Genomic DNA, 26,522 nt, shown 5'->3' with positions numbered 1-26,522 from the left:
GTGTGTGTGTGTGTGTGTGTGTGTGTGTGTGTGTGTGTGTGTGTGTGCGTGTGAGGCTGGCATAAGTAGACCGGGTAACAAATAGACATTCACACTAAAATGAAAATGGCCTAATGAAGGAGGTCAAACAGGGGTCTGTTACAGTGAACTCACCTCAAAGTTGACCGTCACTGTCCCATACGTCCCCTTCTCTCTGACCAGGCTGAGAGGCACATACTGGCTCCTACCTCTAAGCTCATCCACGACAATCTGTTCAGTCTGGAGGAGAGAGAAATGAAGAGGGGGTATAAGTCAAAGGCAGTCAGAACTTCAATTGTCTTTTGTTTCACCTAAGAAACAAAGGGTCCTGTTGAATCAAATGCAGTCCCATTATTCAGGGTGAGGCAGCTTTAGTAAGTTTGTTTATGCTTCACACAATGAACGTTGTCTTCAGTGATTATGAAATGAATTAGTTCCTCTCCACAAGATGACAAATTTCATTGACCACACGATGAGCATATTGACTCAGACTGGAGAAACAAAACAAAAAAACATGCTTCAAAATCATAATTCTAGAGTCCTTTATTGGTTTTTCGAAGAAGCAAAATAATGATCCCAAATAAGACCCCAAAGGGAGCGCAGGCAAGATCCAATAGGAGGGTTACCATAGTAACCCCCAAAACTGCCACTGACAAGTTAATCCTGGGAGCAAACTGCTGCCATTGTGGTTGTGCTGCCCTTGCAACCCCTGAACCCTTCTGCACAACCATCTGCATGGATCTGCTCTGTGGCATTTGACCCCCACTCCTGACCCACCGCACCCCTGTCCAAAACCTAATTTCCTTATCCTGACAATGACAAAGCATTCCCTCTCAAAACATCTAACATGGTACATACTGTATTAGGTAGCCAAATTATACCCCCTACGTGCTCTCAAATTCTCTGTGATAATAACAAACAAGACTGCAGAGTGAGACAAATTTAAACTACTGTAAAACTTCAATTAAACTCAGTCTCAAATAGCCGCCAGTCCCTTTTAATAGTTGGGCAACCGCATACATTTCAGCAAATAAACTCCTTGTTTCAAATAGACCCCGGGTCTAAAGGAATTGTATACGAATAAAACATTTGAACCTTTATTTAACTAGGCAAGTCAGTTAAGAACAAATTCTTATTTTCAATGACGGCCTAGGAACAGTGGGTTAACTGTCTTGTTCAGGGGCAGAAGAACACATTTTTACCTTGTCAGCTCGGGGGTTAGATCTAGCAACCTTTCGGTTACTGGCCCAACCACTAGGCTACCTGCCACCCCAAGGTTAACATGAATGACCATGAATTGTTTACGAGGTTAAATATTTGATTTGTTACATTAAATAATTACTTGAAAAAATTATGGCAATCATCTGTTTTTATCGCCAGTAAGAAGCTGAGAACTGCTAGCCATTGGCTGCTAACAGCTGAGAACTTCTAGCTAACTGGCAAGCACAAAAACAGTCAACAACTTTGGAAGTACAGAACCCCAGAAATCGGCACATCGCCCTCTAGTGGTGAAAGTAAGAACTGGCAAAAATGCACAGTCAGAGGAGAATAATTATTCTGTCAAGGGAAAAATTTAAATGAATTAAAAAAGGTACACTGAGACAAAGGAAACGTGACACCGTGGATATGATAACACATTAGTGCAGGAAATGAATACATGTATTACAATTTTGCTCATTAACTATGCAAACGGGCAAAAGCTGTTTGCATAAAGAAATAGACACCTGGCTCAAATAGAAGCCTGCCTCAGATAGAAGCCTGTCTCTAATAAGTGCCTGTTGTGTTCAGTGATTTAAGTTTTACAGGTAAAAGAAAACTTTAAATACAGAATGCTCAGTACTTGGGATTCACTTTACATTTACTGAAGGTTGAACTGATCGTCTTAAACTGGTTGAAACAGAATGCACACTAGAATCAACACTGGACAGACAGGTGTTTCTTACGGAGTTGAAGGAAATTATTCCGAAGGCGTTGTCATTGGACAGGATGGTGATAGTGGCTCTGTTGGGGGTCCCCAGTCTCACGCCATTGGAGGAGCTCTGAAAGAAGAGCAATGATGAGAGATGTATAGACCTGTCCCCTTATCAGGCATACAAACACAGTCACAGACACACACGCACAAACTCACACCCGAACTCACGCATGTAGTCACACGCACGTACGCACGCACGCACGCACACACACACTTTTTGTCAAAAAGCTCTGACGAAGGCCGTGAGGCCGATACATAAAGCTTATAAAATATCAGTGATACTATCAAGAGCAGTGTGCGGTTTCCTTTTTCCTTCATACAATAGGCTTTTAAAATGCAATACTGGTGCATCATTTCTACTTAACATATCAAAGGTACTCATTTTATGGAACAATCCGGCACACATTAAATTCTACCTGTTGGACATTGGTTGCAATGCTCTCATCCAGTTGGTTGGTTTATTTGCCATATACACATGAAAGACATGAAGTCACTACATGACCGACAATGTATCATGTTTGTAGTCATTTTTATAGTAATTTAAATGCATTATTATTTATGTTAATTGCTGAAATTCCTGTTCAGGTGGATTTGGGATTGTTCCAGTGTTAGGCGCAGGACTTTTAACTTGTTGACGTGCTCATCTCAAGAGAGAGCTAAGGCTGGGGTGACATGTATATCTGCTCATCTGTGTCTGAGGAATTATTAACACTGTCAAAGTTATAGACACTCTGTCTAGTCTGAAGGCATTCTCCCTCGTTGTTTTGGATCCAGCTTTATTTACATTCTGCACCTGTAAATGAATACCATCACCTGACTCCTGCCTGACTGTTGATGCTTCGCAACCCCTGATAAGACCGTATAGGATCCACTATAATTAAACTACCCTGACCTGATAAGACCGTATAGGATCCACTATTATTAAACTATCCTGACCTGATAAGACCGTATAGGATCCACTATTATTAAACTATCCTAACCTGATAAGACTGTATAGGATCCACTATTATTAAACTATCCTAACCTGATAAGACAGTATAGGATCCACTATTATTAAACTACCCTGACCTGATAAGACCGTATAGGATCCACTATGATTAAACTATCCTAACCTGATAAGACCGTATAGGATCCACTATTATTAAACTACCCTGACCTATTACCAATAATAACCTATTACCAATGATAACCGATTACCAATAATAACCTTATTAAAGAAATGCAACTCTTTCCCCCCTTTCTTTCTTTCTGCCAAAGACACACAAACAGTGTGCCCAAGGCAGAACCATTGTGTGTGTGTGTGTGTGTGTGTGTGTGTGTGTGTGTGTGTGTGTGTGTGTGTGTGTGTGTGTGTGTGTGTGTGTGTGTGTGTGTGTGTGTGTGTGTGTGTGTGTGTGTGTGTGTGTGTGTGTGTGTGTGTGTGTGCTTGCATGTCAGTGTGTGTCTGTGTGTATGAGATACTGAGTGAAAGAAAGAGCTTATCCCCTCTGCTTTCACGCCTTTATTCAGACATGGCTTTTCCCAGCTGTAACAGAGCTTTCTTTCAGGCGCTGAGCTCTTGTCATAGACGACACACAGACACAGAATCCACACGCTCTCACAATCCAGCCTGCAGGTCCTGCCAGGGGCCCGTACCCTCTGGGACACAAACACAACCCAACAAGCACCAACACTCCACAGGAATCCCAGCCCCCGAGCCCTGCCCTGCCCAGGCCCCAAGCCCAGACCCCAAGCCCTGCCCTGCCCAGACCCCAAGCCCTGCCCTGCCCAGGCCCCAAGCCCTGCCCTGTCCAGACCCCAAGCCCTGCCCTGCCCAGCCCCCAAGCCCTGCCCAGACCCCAAGCCCTGCCCTGCCCAGGCCCCAAGCCCAGCCCCCGAGCCCTGCCCAGACCCCAAGCCCTGCCCTGCCCAGGCCCCAAGCCCAGACCCCAAGCCCTGCCCAGACCTAAGCCCAGACTCCAAGCCCAGACCCCAAGCCATGACCAGACACAAAGCCCAGATGCCAACCCCTGGCCAAACTACAAGCCCAGACCCAAAGCCCAGCCCCCAAGCCCTGCCCAGCTCCAAGCCCAGACCCCAAGCCCAGACCCCCGAGCCCAGACCCCAAGCCCTGCCCAGACTCCAAGCTCAGACCCCAAGCCCTGCCCAGACTCCAGGCCCAGACCACAAGCCCAGAACCCAAGCCCAGCCCCCAAGCATAGACCATAAGCCCAGCCACTGAGGCCTGCCCAGACCCCAAGCCCAGACCCCAAGCTCAGACCACGAGCCCAGGCCCCAATCCCTGCCCAGACCCCAAGCCCAGACCCGGACAGTAGGCAAAGGATGAGTGGGCAGCACCTGTTGTGGTCTTGTCAAGCAGGTTTTGGGATTACAGTATGAGGGACCGTTCCTGGACAATTCCAGCTCACCCTTTGTTTATGATTGTCTGGATTCTATTATAAAAATGATAATATTCTATCTAGCATTCTGGGAAGAGTAACCCAGCTAGTGACAACATCATTACTCAAACCCTCTCATCTCCAACCAATCCCACCCGGTCCAAAACAACTGTCCTTCCAATCCCACCCGGTCCAAAACAACTGTCCTTCCAATCCCACCCGGTCCAAAACAACTGTCCTTCCAATCCCACCCGGTCCAAAACAACTGTCCTTCCAATCCCACCCGGTCCAAAACAACTGTCCTTCCAATCCCACCCGGTCCAAAACAACTGTCCTTCCAATCCCACCCTGTACAAAACAACTGTCCTTCCAATCCCACCCGGTCCAAAACAACTGTCCTTCCAATCCCACCCTGTACAAAACAACTGTCCATCCATTTTTAAATGTATTGAGCCAAACAGCTTTCTGCTTGTCAGAAATGACTGATTCGCCAAGCCATCGCCCTCTCATCCCCCCTGTGCTTGATCTGTGAGGCCCCTTAGCACGTAGATCATCATTCAGACGGACCTTTGCCTGATGTAGGCTGCCTGTCTGTCACAGAGCCATTAGTCAGAGCGTGTGGACAGGCAGACAGTGGGAGCCAGCCCCCTCATCATCAATCACATGGCGACAGTCTGCTAATGACACCATGGCGACAGCTTGCTAAGGACACCATGGCGACAGCCTACCAATGACACCATGGCGACAGCCTGCTAACGAAACCATGGCGATGGGACTCTAGGTGTAAGACAGCCGCAAAATAAATAACCATTCCTCTCTATGCATCGTGGGAGAGGTTTCTCTCTGCACAGCTCAATGCTGTTTGGCTATGCCATGGCCACCTACCCCCATGTTGGCTGTAGATTATACCCTTCTCGTGTGAGGGAATCCTCCAATATGTTCTCTAGTGTCCGTCCGTCCCGTCCCCCCCGTGGCACGGTCCCAGCTATAGGAAGCACGTTGGTTTCTCCCACATGGTCTGTTTGATGATGTGAAACGGCTGTCTTACTGTGACTTCACACAGCTCCTGACCCTGGAGAAGCCCAGTGGCCCAGCCCTGGAGAACCCCGGTGGCCCAGCCCTGGAGAAGCCCAGTAGCCCAGCCCTGGAGGACCCCGGTGGCCCAGCCCTCGAGAACCCCAGTGGCCCAGCCCTGGAGAAGCCCAGTAGCCCAGCCCTGGAGAAGCCCAGTAGCCCAGCCCTGGAGAAGCGCAGTAGCCCAGCCCTGGAGGACCCCGGTGGCCCAGCCCTGGAGGACCCCGGTGGCCCAGCCCTGGAGAACCCCGGTGGCCCAGCCCTGGAGAAGCCCAGTAGCCCAGCCCTGGAGAAGCCCAGTAGCCCAGCCCTGGAGAAGCCCAGTAGCCCAGCCCTGGAGAAGCCCAGTGGCCCAGCCCTGGAGAAGCCCTATAGATACACATCAAAGGGAATCCAGGGCCTCTCAAGTCTTTAAGCTGGGGTTGAAATGGGGAGGCCCTGGGGCAGTGGTTGGACCAGGGTGAGGGGTTAAGACACTCAGACACACTCATAAGCATTGCAACACATACACACATATAAATGCACACACGCACATATTGACACATGAGCATGGTACGAGGGAAACCATAATAACCCCTGAATTTGAATGACCTCACACACATACACACACACACACACACACACACACACACACACACACACACACACACACACACACACACACACACACACACACACACACACACACACACACACACACACACACACACACACACACACACACAACCCAACACACACTCTCTTCCCGTTACCTGTAGCCTTAGGTTGAAGACAAAGGTCTCGTCGGCCTCGGGCAGCTCGTCGTCCCTTACAGCGATGAAGATGGTCTTACTGGCCTCTGACGACAGCAGGAAGGCTGCAGCCGTGGTGGCCTCAAAGTCCCCTGTGTCATCTCCCTCCAACTAGAAGCACCAAGGACAGTTGATGTTGTAATCGTTATTGGAATCATTTGACTTGATCTTACACCACTTAAGCGCAGACTGACACACACTCGGCCTGTACAAAAATATAGAATGCTGGGGTCAACTCAACTGTGCCAACTGCTAGGGATAGAGTATTGAGATTTAAGGAACTGTCGAAAGAATATAGGAGCCTCAATAGGCCTGGGAAAGCCCCAACCAGGCCAGAATATAAGAGTCTCAATAGGCCTGGGAAAGCCCCAACCTGGCCAGAATATAAGAGTCTCAATAGGCCTGGGAAAGCCCCAACCTGGCCAGAATATAAGAGTCTCAATAGGCCTGGGAAAGCCACAACCAGGCCAGAATATAGGAGCCTCAATAGGCCTGGGAAAGCCCCAACCAGGCCAGAATATAGGAGCCTCAATAGGCCTGGGAAAGCCCCAACCAGGCCACTAGTTTGCCAGACACCAATGGGGAGGGAGAAGACGCTGGCTCCCATGTGGAAGCTGACACATTCGTTCTGATATGGGTGACAATTACTGCCAACTTACTGTAGGCCTTTCATCTCACACACTGCCTCCCACAGTACAAAGGTCACTTCTCTTTTCCTCTTAAGGATACCTGCATTTGACAACTCAGGAGCAGACCAGCTTCGGTGACAACCGGGGTTGAGGTTAATGCTCCACTGTTCTGCCCTACTGCTGTGTGCTGCTAATCATGGCCGGTCACCATTGCATTAAACCGACACTTAGCCACAACTGTCCCTTACAAGACTTAAGTCAGAGAGACTAATGCCAAGTTAGAGGAGATTACGTAAACACACAAAGGTATCTAGATAACACTAGGTCGAACACTCAACAGGTGACCTAACCCAGTCCTCCTATGACCAGGTCGTTCCTACCAGAACCAGTGTGGTCACGTTGACCGGGTCTCCGATCCTCTCCACCACCAGGCGGACCACGGTGCGGCTGCTCTCGTTGACCACGAAGTCCGTCTGTCCCAGGAACCTCAGCTCAGCTGACTCAAGCCTGGCACTCGGGATGGACAGAGCCAGAATAAACCCAGCCAGTGTGAGGACAGTGGGCATTCCTGTCAGATGGATAGAACACAGACAGACAGACAGACAGACAGACAGACAGACAGACAGACAGACAGACAGACAGACAGACAGACAGACAGAAAGATCTTCACAAAACTGAGCATTCATAGAACATTATGTTGGGATACAAAATAGGAGTATATTGGTGTATGTTGGGCATTGACACAGTGTTATAAGTTAGGTGCTCCAGAATAAGCAGAACAGGATCAGATTGGCATGATAGAAGGGAAATTACCTTTATTACCCCGATAAAACTATAGTCCCGCTGACCACTGGAATATAAAGGAATACTTGAACTAAACTATTCCATGCCCTGACTGATGCTGTCTATGGGTTTTCCTAATGACTTGTCTAGATTCTAGTTTCTCCTCCGCCTGCCCACATCTATCAATAATACATGTGATAGGTGACGTTGTTCGTAGAGACAGTTGATATAGCCTTTGGGGTTTTATGAGTCAGTGTTTCCCAGCGCTCTCCTTTCTTCTCAGAATCTAATCCGTTGTTCGGTCATGATTGACAAAACAAACAACGCCACAAGTGGGTGTGGTCAACGTAATGCAAAGTTGTGGGCATCCAGTTGCTGATGTACATGATCACGTGTCATTTTAAATATTTGCTGTAAATTACAAGGTTGGAAAATACACCCGCAATGAATGAAGTCATGTTGTTTTCTTTTTTGGGGAGAGAAACGTCTTAGGAAACTTGGACATTGAAAGCATCCCATTTTTCATATGTTCCGTCCCTGTTAGATCACTCTGGATTATTTCCAGTATCATGGGGTGTTTTTGAGAGAAACATGAATCAATACAGGTGTCATGCTGGAGAGCAGAGGGAAACAACTACATAGTGGAACATCTAAATGAAACAGAAAAACAGATATAGTGATCCAGAGTATATTTGTGTGTTTCTGAGTGTGTGTGTGTGTGTGTGTGTGTGTGTGTGTGTGTGTGTGTGTGTGTGTGTGTGTGTGTGTGTGTGTGTGTGTGTGTGTGTGTGTGTGTGTGTGTGTGTGTGTGTGTGTGTGTGTGTGTGTGTGTGTGTGTGTGTGTGCATGGTTGCATGCATGTGTGTGTCTGTGTGTATGCCTGTGGTGGACAGGGTGCTGTGAAAGCTATCAAAAGTTGATTAAGAGCTGCTGTGTAGCAGGGTAGGGCAGAGGGAGGCAGAGGAGACAGAGGGAAACATATGGAGAGAGAGGGAGTGAGAGGGAAGGAGAGAGGAGACAGAGGGAGAAAGAGGGGAGAGAGGGGGAGAGAGAGATGGGGACAAAGAGGAGACAGAGGGAGAGAGAGAGATGGGGACAAAGAGGAGACAGAGGGAGAGAGAGGGAGAGAGAGGGACGGGGACAAAGAGGAGACAGAGGAAGAGAGAGGGACGGGGACAAAGAGGAGACAGAGGGAGAGAGAGGGACGGGGACAAAGAGGAGACAGAGGGAGAGAGAGACGGGGACAAAGAGGAGACAGAGGGAGAGAGAGGGAGAGAGAGGGACGGGGACAAAGAGGAGACAGAGGGAGAGAGAGACGGGGACAAAGAGGAGACAGAGGGATAGAGAGGGAGAGAGAGGGATGGGGACAAAGAGGAGACAGGGGGAGAGAGAGGGACGGAGGGAGGGAGAAAGAAAGAAAGAAAGTAGACAGAGGGAGAGAGAGGAACGGGGACAAAGAGAAGACAGAGGAAGAGAGAGGGACGGGGACAAAGAGGAGACAGAGGGAGAAAGAGGGAGAGAGAGGGACGGGGACAAAGAGGAGACAGATTGAGAGAGAGAGACGGGGACAAAGAGGAGACAGAGGGAGAGAGAGGGAGAGAGATGGATGGGGACAAAGAGGAGACAGAGGGAGAGAGAGGGATTGAGGGAGAAAGAAAGTAGACAGAGGGAGAGAGAGGGAGACAGAGGGAGAGAGAGGAGACAGCGGGAGAGAGAGGGATGGTGACAAAGAGGAGACAGAGGGAGAGAGAGGAGAGAGAGGGACGGGGACAAAGAGGAGACAGAGAGAGAGAGAGACGGGGACAAAGAGGAGACAGAGGGAGAGAGAGGGAGAGAGAGGGATGGGACAAACAGGATACAGAGGAGAGAGAGGGACGGGGACAAAGAGGAGACAAAGGGGGATAGAAGGAGAGAAAGAGGAATGGGGACAAAAGGAGACAGAGGGAGAAGGAGGGAGAGAGAGGGAGAGAGAGGGAGAGGGAGAGGGAGGATACAGAGGGAGAGAGAGAGAGAGAGGGATGGAGGGAGAAAGAAAGGAGACAGAGGGAGAGAGAGGAAGACAGAGGGAGAGAGAGGAGACAGAGGGAGAAAGAGGAAGAGAGAGGGAGACAGAGGGACAGAAGGAGAAAGAAAGGAGACAGAGGCAGAGAGAGGGGCGGAGACAAAGAGGAGACAGAGGGAGAGAGAGGGACAGGGACAAAGAGGAGACAGAGGGAGCGAGAGGGAGCGAGAGGGAAAGAGAGAGGAGACAGAGGGAATGAGAGGGAAAGAGAGGGAGAGAGAGGAGACAGAGGGAGCGAGAGGAGACAGAGGGAGCGAGAGGGAGAGAGATGGAGAGAAAGGAGACAGAGGGACAGAGGGAGAAAGAGAGGAGACAGAGGGAGAGGGAGAGGGAGAGAGGGACGGGGACAAAGAGGAGACAGAGGGAGAGAGAGGGAGAGAGGTACGGGGACAAAGAGGAGACAGAGGGAGAGAGAGGGAGAGAGAGGTACATGGACAAATAGGAGACAGAGGGAGAGAGTGGGATGGGGACAAAGAGGAGAGAGAGGGAGAGAGAGGGACTTGGACAAAGAGGAGAGAGAGTGAGAGAGAGGGACTTGGACAAAGACGAGAGAGAGAGGGAGAGAGAGGGACTTGGACAAAGAGGAGAGAGAGAGGGAGAGAGCGAGAGGGACTTGGACAAAGAGGTGAGAGAGAGGGAGAGAGAGAGAGAGAAACTTGGACAAAGAGAAGAGAGCGGGAGAGAGAGGGACTTGGACAAAGAGGAGAGAGCGGGAGAGAGAGGGAGAGAGCGGGACAAGGACAGGATGGGAGTAAAACCTGTTATTCTGCCTGCTCTCTCCCCTGGGGAGGGAAACTTCCTGCCCCCTTATACAGATCACATCACACTCCGAGAGACTCTCTCTCTCTCACACAGATCCCCTCCTCCTCTAACGCCATCATTACCTCACTATCACTCACTTCTTCTGGCACACACACTCTCTCTCTCTCCCTCGTTTTTCCCACTTCACATTCACTCGTTATTTCCAGGAGTTTATCAACACTTCTGTTCTCTGAAAAGGATGGTAAACAAACGTACACTTTATTATATTTGGAGAGTGAGACAAGTTGCTTTTAGTCCCTCTACAAAAACCACACAAAACAAGGAAGGTGTTAAACAAACTGTAGACACTGACCCAACAACTAAAGACCCTTCAAAGAAGGTTGATGCTGGGCAGATGCTGTTTGTATTGCCTCGGTCTGTTTATGTGTAGCGAAACAGTCTGTCCTGACATCAGCACCACTGGGGCTCCTGGGCCATGCAGGGCCTGTCTGTCAGAGCAGACTCTCTGTCAGGCTCTCTGTATGTGGAGAGCCTGGCAGAGCCGCCTGACATTGATAAGGCTCTGAGCAGTCCAACTGCACACACACTCATGCCAGTACTGTTAGAGGACAGACACAGGAGCATTAAAGGCCTCAGCGTCCAGAGACTCCAGATAGCGGGGCAATAGGCCAGGACAGTGGAGCACAGATTGGTGCAGTAACCACAGTAACCAGATCTGTCCATCACAGATATTTTCAGCCGAAGAGAGAGGGAGAGGGAGGGTAGAGGCCAGAACACAGGGGACTTGGCTGTCTTAATGCCAACCTCACAACAGACCCCTGACGAGATGATACATTCTGGAGATACAGTGAAGCCTGCAGAGTTGAAACACATTGGATTGAATTTATTTGATGATAAGATCCCAATGCATATAAACCAGTTTGCGTTCACTGTATTTAGACTGCATATTCAGCTAAACCTTAAAGCTGGGATCAAGATACATACTGCAAGCCAGCAAGCTAAGTAATACTTATTTTTATTTTTTATTTTTTTTATTTATGCAGTTGGTTTGGAATTATTGCCCCCTTGCAAAGTGCCAAACACGCTTGCCAGGAAAGTTTCTTAGTGTTGGGCATTGAGCTTTATTCAGGAGGGCGATTAAGACTCTAGTTTCATGAGCTTAGAGTAGAGAACACAGCTGGGAGACTCTGCACCGGTTAGCATTGGCACTAAACGGTGCAATGCCATTAGACAACTGGTCTCACTCGGCTGCCAGGAGCATGACAGAGGTGGCCAGGGGTGTTTTGACCCTGTCACCTGTCAGTGACTTGGCAACAGGTTAACAGGGCCAAGCTGGGCCCATAGTAACTGAGACTGGGGAGATTACAGTGGATCCTGTGCAGCCGATGTGACGAGGTGTTGGGTTACCAGGCTGCTCCTGGGGTCAGTCTTGGCCTACCTCTAGGTTTTCTGCTGCCAGGAGCCAGGCCTGCTCCGTAGTCTTAACATGAATTATTAATACACCAGACAAGACTTCACAGCCAGTGGGACCAGGAGTGTGTGTGAGTGTGAGTGTGAGTGTGAGTGTGAGTGTGAGTGTGAGTGTGAGTGTGTGTGTGTTTGTGCGTGCATGTGTGCATGTGTGTGTGTGTGTGTGTGTGTGTGTGTGCGTGCGTGCGTGCGTGCGTGCATGCGTGCGTGCATGCGTGTGTGTGTGTGTGTGTACGCGTGCGCGTGTGTGTGGTCGCACAAGAAGAAGTACAGTCATTGGCTTCTTCGCGGTCGTTGATGACGCCGTGTGTAGTGTCTGGTTGAGGACGTGAGCACAGTGTTGATGTAACAGAATATCACATGCTGTCTCATGCTGACAATTCCCTTCTAAGAAAGACTTAGTGATGAGCTTGGAGGGCACTATGGTGTTGAACGTTGAGCTGTAGTCAACGAACAGCGTTCTCATGTAGGTGTTCCTTTTGTCCAGGTGTGAAAGGGCAGTGTGGAGTACAATAGAGATTGTATCATCTGTGGATCTGTTGGGGCAGTATGTGAATTGTAGTGGGTCTAGGGTTTCCGGGATGATGGTGTTGTTGTGAGCCAAGACCAGACTATCAATGCATTTCATGGCTATAGATGTGAGTGCTACGAGGCGATAGTCATTTATGCAGCTTACCTTGGTGTTCTTGGGCACGGGGACTATGGTGGTCTGCTTGAAACATGTAGGTATTACCAAGTGGGTCATGGAGAGGTTGAAAATCTCAGTGAAGACATTTGCTAGCTGGTCAGTGTATGCTCTGAATGTTTCTTGCCTTGAAGCGAGCATAGAAGGCATTTCACTCGTTTGGTAGGCTTGCGTCACTGGCAGCTCGTGGCTGGGTTTCCCTTTGGTCTGTCATAGTTTGCAAGTCCTGCCACATCCTGACAAGCGTCAGAGCCTGTAAAGTAAGATTCAATCATAGTCCTGTATTAACGCTTTTCCTGTTTGATGGTTCGTCAGAGGGCGTAGCAGGATTTGTTATAAGCGCCCGGGTTTGTGTCTTCATACATCACTAAGTGTCCCTACATACAGTATGTATTTATTGATGATGTAATGTGTCATTATGAGTGCATCGTGTGCATCATAACGGTGAACATCAGAGAATTCTGTAAATATATGTTGGGCAGAACAGTCCTGAAGCTGAATTAAAACAGTATTAAAGTGCAGAGAAAGGATATGTTGAAAATGGAGGTGTCACCAAGTCTCAACCAACCCAGCTTGGCACTGCAGGCCTTCCTCCGATGGCACCGGCACCAGCAGCACTTTCAGCCAGGCAGCACAACAACTAGTGATGAAACCACCAATGCTGTGGCCACAGAAGTTTAGCCGTTTTTCCCGGAAAAAGCTCTTTATGTTTCTCTTCATTTCTGTGGCTTTAACCAGAATGTAGCCTCTGTTTGGTGGTTTATTCTCTAGTTGAGCACACACACACACACACACACACACACACACACACACACACACACACACACACACACACACACACACACACACACACACACACACACACACACACACACACACACACACACACACACACACACACACACACACACACACACACACACACACACACACACACACACACACACACACACACGCACACACATTCACACACACACACACACACACACACACACACTCGCACACACATTCACACACACTCACTCACTCACACACACACACACACACACACACACACACACACACACACACACACACACACACACACACACACACACACACACACACACACACACACACACACACACCCTCTCAACCCTCCAGAGAAGTGATGCCACCCCCATGTGTTATCTTACCTCAGAAACCATATACGCTCAGCTCACAACGCCGTACTCGCAATTCACATGTAGTTTCTCCTTCAGTACGTTTAGATCAGTGAACATTCTCAACATCCAGAGGTTGAGGGAAATTAAGAAATGCAATAAGTGACTATGGCTAAAATGTACTTCATTTAATCTGACGGGTATTCAGTAAACCACAACGTGTTGTCGGCTAGACGCTATTCTGGAAACGCACTTCTATTTATTTTGGGGGGAAACACATTAGCAGAACAAGTAGAAAAAGTAGATTTTTTTTATTTTTTTATTTTTTATCCCATTTTCTCCCCAATTTTCGTGGTATCCAATCGCTAGTAATTACTATCTTGTCTCATCGCTACAACTCCCGTACGGGCTCGGGAGAGACGAAGGTCGAAAGCCATGCGTCCTCCGAAGCACAACCCAACCAAGCCGCACAGCTTCTTAACACAGCCCGCCTTCAACCCGGAAGCCAGCCGCACCAATGTGTCGGAGGAAACAACGTGTACCTGGCCCCCTTGCCCCTTGGTTAGCTCGCACTGCGCCCGGCCCGCCACAGGAGTCGCTGGAGCGCGATGAGACAAGGATATCCCTACCGGCCAAACACTCCCTAACCCGGACGACGCTATGCCAATTGTGCGTCAGAGCCTGGGCGCGAACCCAGAGACTCTGGTGGCGCAGCTAGCACTAAGATGCAGTGCCCTAGACCACTGCACCACCCGGGAGGCAAAAGTAGATTTTTGAAGAAAGATTTTGAGGGGCGAAGAGAGGTCTGAGTGGGAGAAAAATTCTATCAAGTGAAAACTCACCAGAAGCGGGCGGGTGGAGCAAGCAGAGCGCGGCGGGTGGAAAGGAAGGGACAGGCAGAGCAGTGACTGTATGCTAGCAGGATAGTCCATATCTCTAATCGCCTTTGCTGATCACAATGTTGTTTCCATAAGTGGATGAATTGGTCTAATGTAGCATGTATGGTAAAGCCTCAACCCTTAGCTATCTCTTCCAGTTGAAATGAGCTCCAAAAAAAGTTAATAATCACAATATTTGTTTTGTTTTGTGTGACAACAGCGCCAGCGATAATTGAGCGAGGCGTCAAAGCGGACAACCCGCCCACCCGGCTTCAGTTGGGTCATTATAATTAAAAACAATGCATTCTAAAATAAATCACACACACGCATGCCTCGCACGCTCGCCTTTGGTGAGTTTAACTCTCTCTCTCTCTCTCTCTCTCTCTCTCTCTCTCTCTCTCTCTCTCTCTCTCTCTCTCTCTCTCTCTCTCTCTCTCTCTCTCTCTCTCTCTCTCTCTCTCTCTCTCTCTCTCTCTCTCTCAATCTCAATCACATATTGTCAGACGTTACTTTTAAACTGCATCTCACATCCTCGCAAACCAAAAACACAATGATTTCTTTCTTTGTGAAAAGTGGGTAGAAACCCAGACAAAACAGGTGAGTTGTCTCAACACACAATGATGCACAGCAGCCAGACTAAAAGAGACAAATTAGGCAGGGTATTAATTCATCGCATGTGAGGCCTGGATGAATTAAGCAGGGTATTAATTCATCGCATGTGAGGCCTGGATAAATTAGGCAGGGTATTAATTCATCGCATGTGAGGCCTGGATAAATTAGGCAGGGTATTAATTCATCGCATGTGAGGCCTGGATGCTAATTGCCATTCAAAGACGTCTACAACAGAGACGAGACCCAGAATGGTGGCTGTTGTTGGGGCGGGAGCAGGGCTGCACAATTCACTGACCAACGCAGAATTCTTCTGGAGGCTTCTGTTGTGCGTGTTCTTTTCTTTTCACATTGTTTTTCCCCTCTCTTTTCTTCCCTCTCTTTCATGCAGGACTCCTCCTCTCACCTAGCCAAGTCTAAACCCCATTCAGACAGATATTCCTCCTCTCTCTCTCTCTCTCTCTCTCTCTCTCTCTCTCTCTCTCTCTCTCTCTCTCTCTCTCTCTCTCTCTCTCTCTCTCTCTCTCTCCTCTCTCTCTCTCTCTCTCTCTCTCTCTCTGCTCTCTGCTCTCTCTCTCTCTGCTCTCTGCTCTCTACAACCCTCTAGTATGGGCAATGTAGGAACCTTGTCCCTCTCCAGTCCTCTCCACTGGGCTGCTCTTGGCAGACTGGGGACAGATGGCAGGTTTAAGGCCAGAGTAAATCCCTGATCAAGTGTGTAGGCTCCAGAGCAGCGGCACAACCCATACACAGGTTATATACCACACTTCCACTAACTAACTGGTCATTAAAGCGGCAATCGGCAGTTGAAACAATAACAAAGTGTGTCTCACCCGTTTTGGAAAAAAGCTGAGGGAAGGGGGAGAAACCTAACCAGTCTCAAATACATAGACATAGCTATAGGTGCAAGGACTGACCATCAATGATATCAAAGTTACAGTTTTAACCCTGTTTTGAGGCGATATAGTGTTTGTTTACATTTACTTTGTTTACAAACAGTGGAGTAAAACAAGCTTATATTTTGGGTTCTGATGAGGTACAACAGTTGAACTAAGCTCATGATGCAATTATAAGTTATATTCTTTACAAATTAATGGGTACATATAATTAATATATAAGTCCAGAAATGGATGTAGCAACTGCAGATTGCGACCTTTATGTTTGCCTCACTGACCCACCCCTGGTCATTCATGTTCTCTGTATGTCTCTCTGTGTCTCTCTCTGTGTCTCTCTCTGTCTTTCTGTGTCTCTCTCTCTCTCTCTCTCTCTCTCTCTCTCTCTCTCTCTCTCTCTCTCTCTCTCTCTCTCTCTCTCTCTCTCTCTCTCTCTCTCTCTCTCTGTGTGTGTCTCTCTCTCTGTCTTTCTGTGTGTCTCTCTCTCTCTCTCTGTGTCTCTCTCTCTCTGTGTGTGTGTGTGTGTCTCTCTGTATGTGTCTCTGTGTGTGTGGGTGTGTGTGTCTCTCTGTGTGTCTCTCTGTGTGTCTCTCTCTCTCTCTCTGTGTGTGTCTCAAATCAATTCAATTTCAATTCAATTTAAGGGCTTTAAATTGGCATAGGAAACATAACATTGCCAAAGTAAGTGAAGTAAATAATAAACAAAAGTGAAATAAACAATACAAATTGACAGTAAACATTACACTCACATAAGTTCGAAAATAATAAATACAATTAAATGCAATTTTATGTGTAAATAATAAAAGTACAAAAGGGAAGAAAAATTAACATAAATATGGGTTGTATTTACAATGGTGTTTGTTCTTCACTGGTTGCCCTTTTCTTGTGGCAACAGGTCACAAATATTGCTGCTGTGATGGCGCACTGTGGTATTTCACCCAGTAGATATGGGAGTTTATTAAGATTGGTTTGTTTTCATATTCTTTGCGGGTCTGTGTAATCCGAGGTAAATATGTGTCTCTAATATGGTCATACATTTGGCAGGAGGTCAGGAAGTGCAGCTCAGTTTCCACCTCATTTTGTGGGCAGTGTGCACATAGCCTGTCTTCTCTTGAGAGCCAGGTCTGCCTTCTGCAGCCTTTCTCAATACAAAGGCTATGCTCACTGAGTCTGTACATAGTCAAAGACTTCCTTAAGTTTGGGTCAGTCACAGTGGTCAGGTATTCTGCCAGTGTGTACTCTCTGTTTAGGGACAAAAAGCATTCTAGTTTGCTCAGTTTTTTTGTTAATTCTTTCCAATGTGTCAAGTAATTATCTTTTTTGTTTTCCATGATTTGGTTGGGTCTAATTGTGTTGCTGTCCTGGGACTCTGTTTGTATTTATGCACAGAGCCACAGGACCAGCTTGTTTAGGGGACTCTTCTCCAGTTCCATCTCTCTGTAGGTGATGGCTTTGTTATGGAAGGTTTGGGAATTGCTTCCTTTTAGGTGGTTGTAGAATTTAACGTCTCTTTTCTGGATATTGATAATTATTGGGTATCGGCCTAATTTTGCTCTGCATGCATTATTTGGTGTTTTACGTTGTACACAGAGGATTTTTTGCAGGATTCTCCTTGTAGAGTTTTGTGAATTCTTGGTTGTTGAGCGGAACCCAGATCTCTCTCTCTTTGTCTCTATCTCTCTCTCTCTGTGTCTCTCTCACTCTCTCTCTCTCTCTTTCTGTCTCTCTCTGTGTGTGTCTATCTCTCTCTGTGTGTGTCTCTCTCTCTCTGTCTCTCTCTCGCTCTGTGTGTCTCTCTCTTTCTCTGTGTCTCGCTGTGTGTGTCTCTCTCTCTCCCTCTGTGTGTCTCTCTCTGTGTGTCTCTCTCTCTCTCTGTGTGTGTGTGTGTGTGTGTGTGTGTGTGTGTGTGTGTGTGTGTGTGTGTGTGTGTGTGTGTGTGTGTCTCTCTCTCTCTCTCTCTCTCTCTCTCTCTCTCTCTCTCTCTCTATGTGGGTGTGTCCCTATTTATTGGCAAAAGAGCTGACCTGATTGGTCAAAATACCAATTAGTGTGGGGTGGGAATCAGATTTGGCTTCAAGGCTAATATACTATTAATCTGTGGCAGTTCCTTGTCCACAAACTGCTACAGTTCATCAAGCACATTGACCACAGGAGGTTGGTGGCACCTTAATTGGGGAGGACAGGTAATGGACAGGTAATGGCTGTAGTGGAATCAGTGGAATGGTATCAAACACATGGTTTCCATGGTTTCCATGTGTTTGATGCCATTCCATTAGCACCGTTCCAGACATTATTATGAGACGTCCTCCCCTCAGCAGCCTCCACTGGCATTGACAGCATATCATCCTATAGGGTGGTTGAGATGCATAAATCCCACCTAACACCTTAATATCCGTTTCCTCAGTATTGTAACACATAGGATGAAACACAATAACACCCTATTCCCTATCTAGTGCACTACTTTTGACCAGGGCCCTCTGGACCAAAGCAGTGCACAATATAGGGAATAGGGTGTGATTTGGGATGCACATATGCACTGACAAACTCAAGTCACAGCTCCTCCCTGGAGTCCACAGCAACCACCCAGTGTTCTCCGGGTGATCTTTAGAAACAGGTGGTTCTCTAGCCTCATTTACTTCACTGGGGGATTGGGGGATAACACTAGGGGATTGGAGGATAACACTAGGGGATTGGAGGATAACACTAGGGGATTGGAGGATAACACTAGGGGATTGGAGGATAACACTAGGGGATTGGGGGATAACACTAGGGGATTGGAGGATAACACTAGGGGATTGGAGGATAACACTAGGGGATTGGGGGATAACACTAGGGGATTGGAGGATAACACTAGGGGATTGGGGGATAACACTAGGGGATTGGAGGATAACACTAGGGGATTGGAGGATAACACTAGGGGATTGGAGGATAACACTAGGGGATTGGAGGATAACACTAGGGGATTTGGGATAACACTAGGGGATTGGAGGATAACACTAGGGGATTGGAGGTTAACACTAGGGGATTGGAGGATAACACTAGGGGATTGGAGGATAGCACTAGGGGATTGGGGGATAACACTAGGGGATTGGGGGATAACACTAGGGGATTGGGGGATAACACTAGGGGATTGGAGGATAACACTAGGGGATTGAGGATAACACTAGGGGATTGGAGGATAACACTAGGGGATTGGAGGATAACACTAGGGATTGGAGGATAACACTAGGGGATTGGAGGATAACACTAGGGGATTGGAGGATAACACTAGGGGATTGGAGGATAACACTAAGGGATTGGGGGATAACACTAGGGGATTGGGGGATAACACTAGGGGATTGGAGGATAACACTAGGGGATGGGGGATAACGCTGGGGGATTGGAGGATAACACTAGGGGATTGGTGGATAACACTAGGGGGTTGGAGGATAACACTAGGGGATTGGGGGATAACACTAGGGGATTGGAGGATAACACTAGGGGATTGGGGGATAACACTGGGGGATTGGGGGATAGCACTAGGGGATTGGGGGATAACACTAGGGGATTGGAGGATAACACTAGGGGATTGGAGGATAACACTAGGGCATGGGGGATAACACTAGGGGATTGGAGGATAACACTAGGGGATGGGGGATAACACTAGGGGATTGGAGGATAACACTAGGGGATTGGAGGATAACACTAGGGGATTGGAGGATAACACTAGGGGATTGGAGGATAACACTAGGGGATTGGAGGATAACACTAGGGGATTGGAGGATAACACTAGGGGATTGAGGATAACACTAGGGGATTGGAGGATAACACTAGGGGATTGGAGGATAACACTAGGGGATTGGGGGATAACACTAGGGGATTGGGGGATAACACTAGGGGATTGGAGGATAACACTAGGGGATGGGGGATAACGCTGGGGGATTGGAGGATAACACTAGGGGATTGGAGGATAACACTAGGGGATTGGGGGATAACACTGATGGATTGGGGGATAACACTGGGGGATTAGGGGATAACACTAGGGGATTGGAGGATAACACTAGGGGGTTGGAGGATAACACTAGGGGATTGGGGGACAACACTAGGGGATTGGGGGATAACACTAGGGGATTGGAGGATAACACTAGGGGATTGGAGGATAACACTAGGGGATTGGAGGATAACACTAGGGGATTGGGGGATAACACTGAGGGATTGGGGGATAACACTGGGGGATTATGGGATAACACTAGGGGATTGGAGGATAACACTAGGGGATTGGAGGATAACACTAGGGGATTGGAGGATAACACTAGGGGGTTGGAGGATAACACTAGGGGATTGGGGGATAACACTAGGGGATTGGAGGATAACACTAGGGGATTGGAGGATAACACTAGGGGATTGGAGGATAACACTAGGGGATTGGAGGATCTCACTAGGGGATTGGGGGATAACACTAGGGGGTTGGAGGATAACACTGGTGATTTGTATGATCAACAGTGCTGAAACACTTATTTTGCTTCATTGATGTTCCTGTATCACTGAAATAATATATGCAGTGCAGCAACTGCAAAACACATAGAAAATTACTGATATTGTCTGTTTAATAGGCTTGTGGCATGGTAAATTCGGTCTTTATTGACAGTTCTTTCTTGTAGGTGGAGTAAGTCGCGGCTTTTGACCTCAGTAAGATTGGACAAGCCGGTCATGCATTGCAGGGCCTAGCAGGGTGCCAAGCCTCTGAGTCGGACTTAAGAACATCAGAGAGAGTCAGACTTCATGTTTAATGCCCCAGGAAAATGTGATGCAAGACAGTTGTGGGTGGTCTTTTCTTTGGCCCTTCAGAGTACAACTCAGAACAATTTGTGTGTGTGTGTGTGTGTGTGTGTGTGTGTGTGTGTGTGTGTGTGTGTGTGTGTGTGTGTGTGTGTGTGTGTGTGTGTGTGTGTGTGTGTGTGTGTGTGTGTGTGTGTGTGTGTGTGTGTGTGTGTGTTCAGACAGTATGTATGTGCATTTGTGTTTAGCTGTTGTGCTTGCATAGGGAATGGATTTTAGTTCACTGGAAGGTCATGGCCGAGAGTGGGGTGTAGTAACCAAACAATCCGCTCATCAGAAACCGTAACATAACAATCGCGGCCCGTCAGGCAAAATAAAGAGACCTCAAGATTGTTGGACCCTTCCCAGAAGGCTCAAGATGTTCCGCCACTTTCCTGTTGCTCTGCTCCAACGTCAACTGTTACTGAAACATGATACTGTGTCTTAATGGTCAGCATGAGTTGACAAAATGACTCTGAACACAGTCTATAAGCTCCTTCAACAGTGAATGAGCTAGAATCAAGTTGAGAGGAGAAGAGATCCCTGCCGTTCTATCAAAGCGATGGTAATAGCTTTTGGACTTTACAAGTGCAACTTAAAACATGTGGTGATGTGGTGATGCCCTCATACAAGTACTTGGGAGTATGGCTGACGGTACAGTGTCCTTCTCTCAGCACATATCAAAGCTGCAGGCTAAAGTTAAATCTACACTTGGTTTCCTCTATCGTAATCGCTCCTCTTTCACCCCAGCTACCAAACTAACCCTGATTCAGATGACCATCCTACCCAGGCTAGATTACGGAGACATAATTTATAGATCGGCAGGTAAGGGTGCTCTCGAGCGGCTAGATGTTCTTTACCATTTGGCCATCAGACTTGACACCAACGCTCCTTATAGGACACATCACTGCACTCTATACTCCTCTGTAAACTGGTCATCTCTGTATACCCGTCGCAAGACCCACTGGTTGATGCTTATTTATAAAACCCTCTTAGGCCTCACTCCCCCCCCTCTCTGAGATATCTACTGCAGCCCTCATCCTCCACATACAACACCCGTTCTGCCAGTCACATTCTGTTAAAGTTCCCCAAAGCACACACATCCCTGGGTCGCTCCTCTTTTCAGTTCGCTGCAGTTAGCGACCTGAACGAGCTGCAACAAACACTCAAACTGGACAGTTTTATCTCCATCTCTTCATTCAAAGACTCAATCACAGACACTCTTACTGACAGTTGTGGCTGCTTTGTGTGATGTTTTCTTGTCTCTACCTTCTTGCCCTTTGTGCTGTTGTTTGTGCCCAATAATGTTTGTACCATGTTTGTGCTGCTACCATGTTGTGTTGCTACCATGTTGTTGTCATGTTGTGTTGCTACCATGTTGTTGTCATCTTGTGTTGCTACCATGCTGTGTTGTCATGTGTTGCTGCCTTGCTATGTTGTTGTCTTAGGTCTCTCTTTATGTAGTGTTGTGTTGTCTCTCTTGTGATGTGTGTTTTGTCCTATATTTATATATTTTAACATTTTTCATTTTTAATCCCAGTCCCAGTCCCTGCAAGAGGCCTTTGGCCTTTTGGTAAGCTGCCATTTGAAATAAGAATTTGTTCTTAACTGACTTGCCTAGTTCAATAAAGGTTAAATAAAAAATAAGTCACTCATAATTTATCTTACTTTTGATGATAGGGACACTCAATACCAGTCTATTAACTGGCTAAAGTTAGCACTAAAACCATATGACCTTCAGTTCCTTCAGTGCAGTAGAAGATCAGTAGTGGATCAGTAGAGAATCAATAAAGAATCAGTGGTAGATCAGTAGTAGATCAGTAGAGGATCAGTAGTAGATCCAGTAGAGGATCAGTAGTAGATCAGTAGAGGATCAGTAGTGGATCAGTAGAGGATCAGTAGTAGATCAGTAGAGGATCAGTAGTAGATCAGTAGTAGATCAGTAGAGGATCAGTAGAGGATCAGTAGTAGATCAGTAGAGGATCAGTAGTAGATCAGTAGAGGATCAGTAGAGGATCAGTAGTAGATCAGTAGAGGATCAGTAGTGGATCAGTAGAGGATCAGTAGTAGATCAGTAGAGGATCAGTAGTAGATCAGTAGTAGATCAGTAGAGGATCAGTAGTAGATCAGTAGAGGATCAGTAGAGGATCAGTAGTAGATCAGTAGAGGATCAGTAGTAGATCAGTAGAGGATCAGTAGTAGATCAGTAGTAGATCAGTAGAGGATCAGTAGAGGATCAGTAGTAGATCAGTAGAGGATCAGTAGTGGATCAGTAGAGGATCAGTAGAGGATCAGTAGTAGATCAGTAGTAGATCAGTAGTGGATCAGTAGAGGATCAGTAGAGGATCAGTAGATGATGAGTAGTGGATCAGTAGAGGATCAGTAGTAGATCAGTAGTAGATCAGTAGTGGATCAGTAGAGGATCAGTAGTGGATCAGTAGAGGATCAGTAGTGGATCAGTAGAGGATCAGTAGTAGATCAGTAGTGGATCAGTAGAGGATCAGTAGAGGATCAGTAGAGGATGAGTAGTGGATCAGTAGTGGATCAGTAGAGGATCAGTAGAGGATCAGTAGAGGATCAGTAGATGATGAGTAGTGGATCAGTAGAGGATCAGTAGAGGATCAGTAGATGATGAGTAGTGGATCAGTAGAGGATCAGTAGAGGATCAGTAGATGATGAGTAGTGGATCAGTAGTGGATCAGTAGAGGATCAGTAGAGGATCCGTAGAGGATCAGTAGAGGATCAGTAGATGATGAGTAGTGGATCAGTAGAGGATCAGTAGAGGATCAGTAGATGATGAGTAGTGGATCAGTAGAGGATCAGTAGAGGATCAGTAGATGATGAGTAGTGGATCAGTAGAGGATCAGTAGTAGATCAGTAGAGGATCAGTAGAGGATCAGTAGATGATGAGTAGTGGATCAGTAGAGGATCAGTAGAGGATCAGTAGATGATGAGTAGTGGATCAGTAGAGGATCAGTAGTAGATCAGTAGAGGCTCAGTAGAGGATCAGTAGAGGATCAGTAGAGGATCAGTAGTGGATCAGTAGAGGATCAGTAGAGGATCAGTAGATGATGAGTAGTGGATCAGTAGAGGATCAGTAGTAGATCAGTAGAGGATCAGTAGAGGATCAGTAGAGGATCAGTAGAGGATCAGTAGAGGATCAGTAGTAGATCAGTAGAGGATGTGTGTGTTTCACCCCGCGACATACTGTGTTTCACCCCGCGGTCTCTTCACTGTTTCCTTATTGGAATCAGAGCCCTAATTATATTGTCTGCCCACAGCTGTGCTTTTCCACATTGACCAAACATCACATAATGGAGGCGCACCCCACCACCAACCCCACCACCAACCCCACCACCAACCAGCACACATGTAACAACAGCACAATAGTTCCCATGCCTGATATTAGCACAGCCCGCCTTCAACCCGGAAGCCAGCCGCACCAATGTGTCGGAGGAAACAACGTGTACCTGGCCCCCTTGCCCCTTGGTTAGCTCGCACTGCGCCCGGCCCGCCACAGGAGTCGCTGGAGCGCGATGAGACAAGGATATCCCTACCGGCCAAACACTCCCTAACCCGGACGACGCTATGCCAATTGTGCGTCAGAGCCTGGGCGCGAACCCAGAGACTCTGGTGGCGCAGCTAGCACTAAGATGCAGTGCCCTAGACCACTGCACCACCCGGGAGGCAAAAGTAGATTTTTGAAGAAAGATTTTGAGGGGCGAAGAGAGGTCTGAGTGGGAGAAAAATTCTATCAAGTGAAAACTCACCAGAAGCGGGCGGGTGGAGCAAGCAGAGCGCGGCGGGTGGAAAGGAAGGGACAGGCAGAGCAGTGACTGTATGCTAGCAGGATAGTCCATATCTCTAATCGCCTTTGCTGATCACAATGTTGTTTCCATAAGTGGATGAATTGGTCTAATGTAGCATGTATGGTAAAGCCTCAACCCTTAGCTATCTCTTCCAGTTGAAATGAGCTCCAAAAAAAGTTAATAATCACAATATTTGTTTTGTTTTGTGTGACAACAGCGCCAGCGATAATTGAGCGAGGCGTCAAAGCGGACAACCCGCCCACCCGGCTTCAGTTGGGTCATTATAATTAAAAACAATGCATTCTAAAATAAATCACACACACGCATGCCTCGCACGCTCGCCTTTGGTGAGTTTAATCTCTCTCTCTCTCTCTCTCTCTCTCTCTCTCTCTCTCTCTCTCTCTCTCTCTCTCTCTCTCTCTCTCTCTCTCTCTCTCTCTCTCTCTCTCTCTCTCTCTCTCTCTCTCTCTCTCTCAATCTCAATCACATATTGTCAGACGTTACTTTTAAACTGCATCTCACATCCTCGCAAACCAAAAACACAATGATTTCTTTCTTTGTGAAAAGTGGGTAGAAACCCAGACAAAACAGGTGAGTTGTCTCAACACACAATGATGCACAGCAGCCAGACTAAAAGAGACAAATTAGGCAGGGTATTAATTCATCGCATGTGAGGCCTGGATGAATTAAGCAGGGTATTAATTCATCGCATGTGAGGCCTGGATAAATTAGGCAGGGTATTAATTCATCGCATGTGAGGCCTGGATAAATTAGGCAGGGTATTAATTCATCGCATGTGAGGCCTGGATGCTAATTGCCATTCAAAGACGTCTACAACAGAGACGAGACCCAGAATGGTGGCTGTTGTTGGGGCGGGAGCAGGGCTGCACAATTCACTGACCAACGCAGAATTCTTCTGGAGGCTTCTGTTGTGCGTGTTCTTTTCTTTTCACATTGTTTTTCCCCTCTCTTTTCTTCCCTCTCTTTCATGCAGGACTCCTCCTCTCACCTAGCCAAGTCTAAACCCCATTCAGACAGATATTCCTCCTCTCTCTCTCTCTCTCTCTCTCTCTCTCTCTCTCTCTCTCTCTCTCTCTCTCTCTCTCTCTCTCTCTCTCTCTCTCTCTCTCTCTCTCTCTCTCTCTCTCTCTCTCTGCTCTCTGCTCTCTGCTCTCTCTCTCTGCTCTCTGCTCTCTACAACCCTCTAGTATGGGCAATGTAGGAACCTTGTCCCTCTCCAGTCCTCTCCACTGGGCTGCTCTTGGCAGACTGGGGACAGATGGCAGGTTTAAGGCCAGAGTAAATCCCTGATCAAGTGTGTAGGCTCCAGAGCAGCGGCACAACCCATACACAGGTTATATACCACACTTCCACTAACTAACTGGTCATTAAAGCGGCAATCGGCAGTTGAAACAATAACAAAGTGTGTCTCACCCGTTTTGGAAAAAAGCTGAGGGAAGGGGGAGAAACCTAACCAGTCTCAAATACATAGACATAGCTATAGGTGCAAGGACTGACCATCAATGATATCAAAGTTACAGTTTTAACCCTGTTTTGAGGCGATATAGTGTTTGTTTACATTTACTTTGTTTACAAACAGTGGAGTAAAACAAGCTTATATTTTGGGTTCTGATGAGGTACAACAGTTGAACTAAGCTCATGATGCAATTATAAGTTATATTCTTTACAAATTAATGGGTACATATAATTAATATATAAGTCCAGAAATGGATGTAGCAACTGCAGATTGCGACCTTTATGTTTGCCTCA

General features: G+C 47.3%; 1 protein-coding gene across 5 annotated transcripts in view; it reads right to left on the bottom strand.

Annotated features, from left to right (window-relative positions):
- LOC139577229 (adhesion G-protein coupled receptor V1-like) overlaps nucleotides 1–26,522 on the bottom strand; it is a 264,000-nt gene that overhangs the window by 221,027 nt on the left and 16,451 nt on the right. For all 5 annotated transcript variants that reach the window (XR_011675237.1, XR_011675236.1, XM_071404191.1 and 2 more), the window contains exons 2-5: nucleotides 7,243–7,430; nucleotides 6,195–6,344; nucleotides 1,962–2,057; nucleotides 154–258 (exon numbers count right to left, since the gene is read on the bottom strand). Coding sequence is in view for 3 of the 5 variants with exons in the window: in XM_071404191.1 (XP_071260292.1) it covers nucleotides 154–258; nucleotides 1,962–2,057; nucleotides 6,195–6,344; nucleotides 7,243–7,430 (539 nt within the window). In the remaining 2 variants the exon portion in view is untranslated. The remainder of the gene's footprint in view (nucleotides 1–153; nucleotides 259–1,961; nucleotides 2,058–6,194; nucleotides 6,345–7,242; nucleotides 7,431–26,522) is intronic.

Source organism: Salvelinus alpinus, chromosome 5 (genome assembly GCF_045679555.1).
Source record: "Salvelinus alpinus chromosome 5, SLU_Salpinus.1, whole genome shotgun sequence".
Classification (NCBI taxonomy): domain Eukaryota; kingdom Metazoa; phylum Chordata; class Actinopteri; order Salmoniformes; family Salmonidae; genus Salvelinus; species Salvelinus alpinus.
The sequence above is the reverse complement of the archived record's forward strand: the minus strand, read 5'-3'. Positions and strand labels throughout refer to the sequence as shown.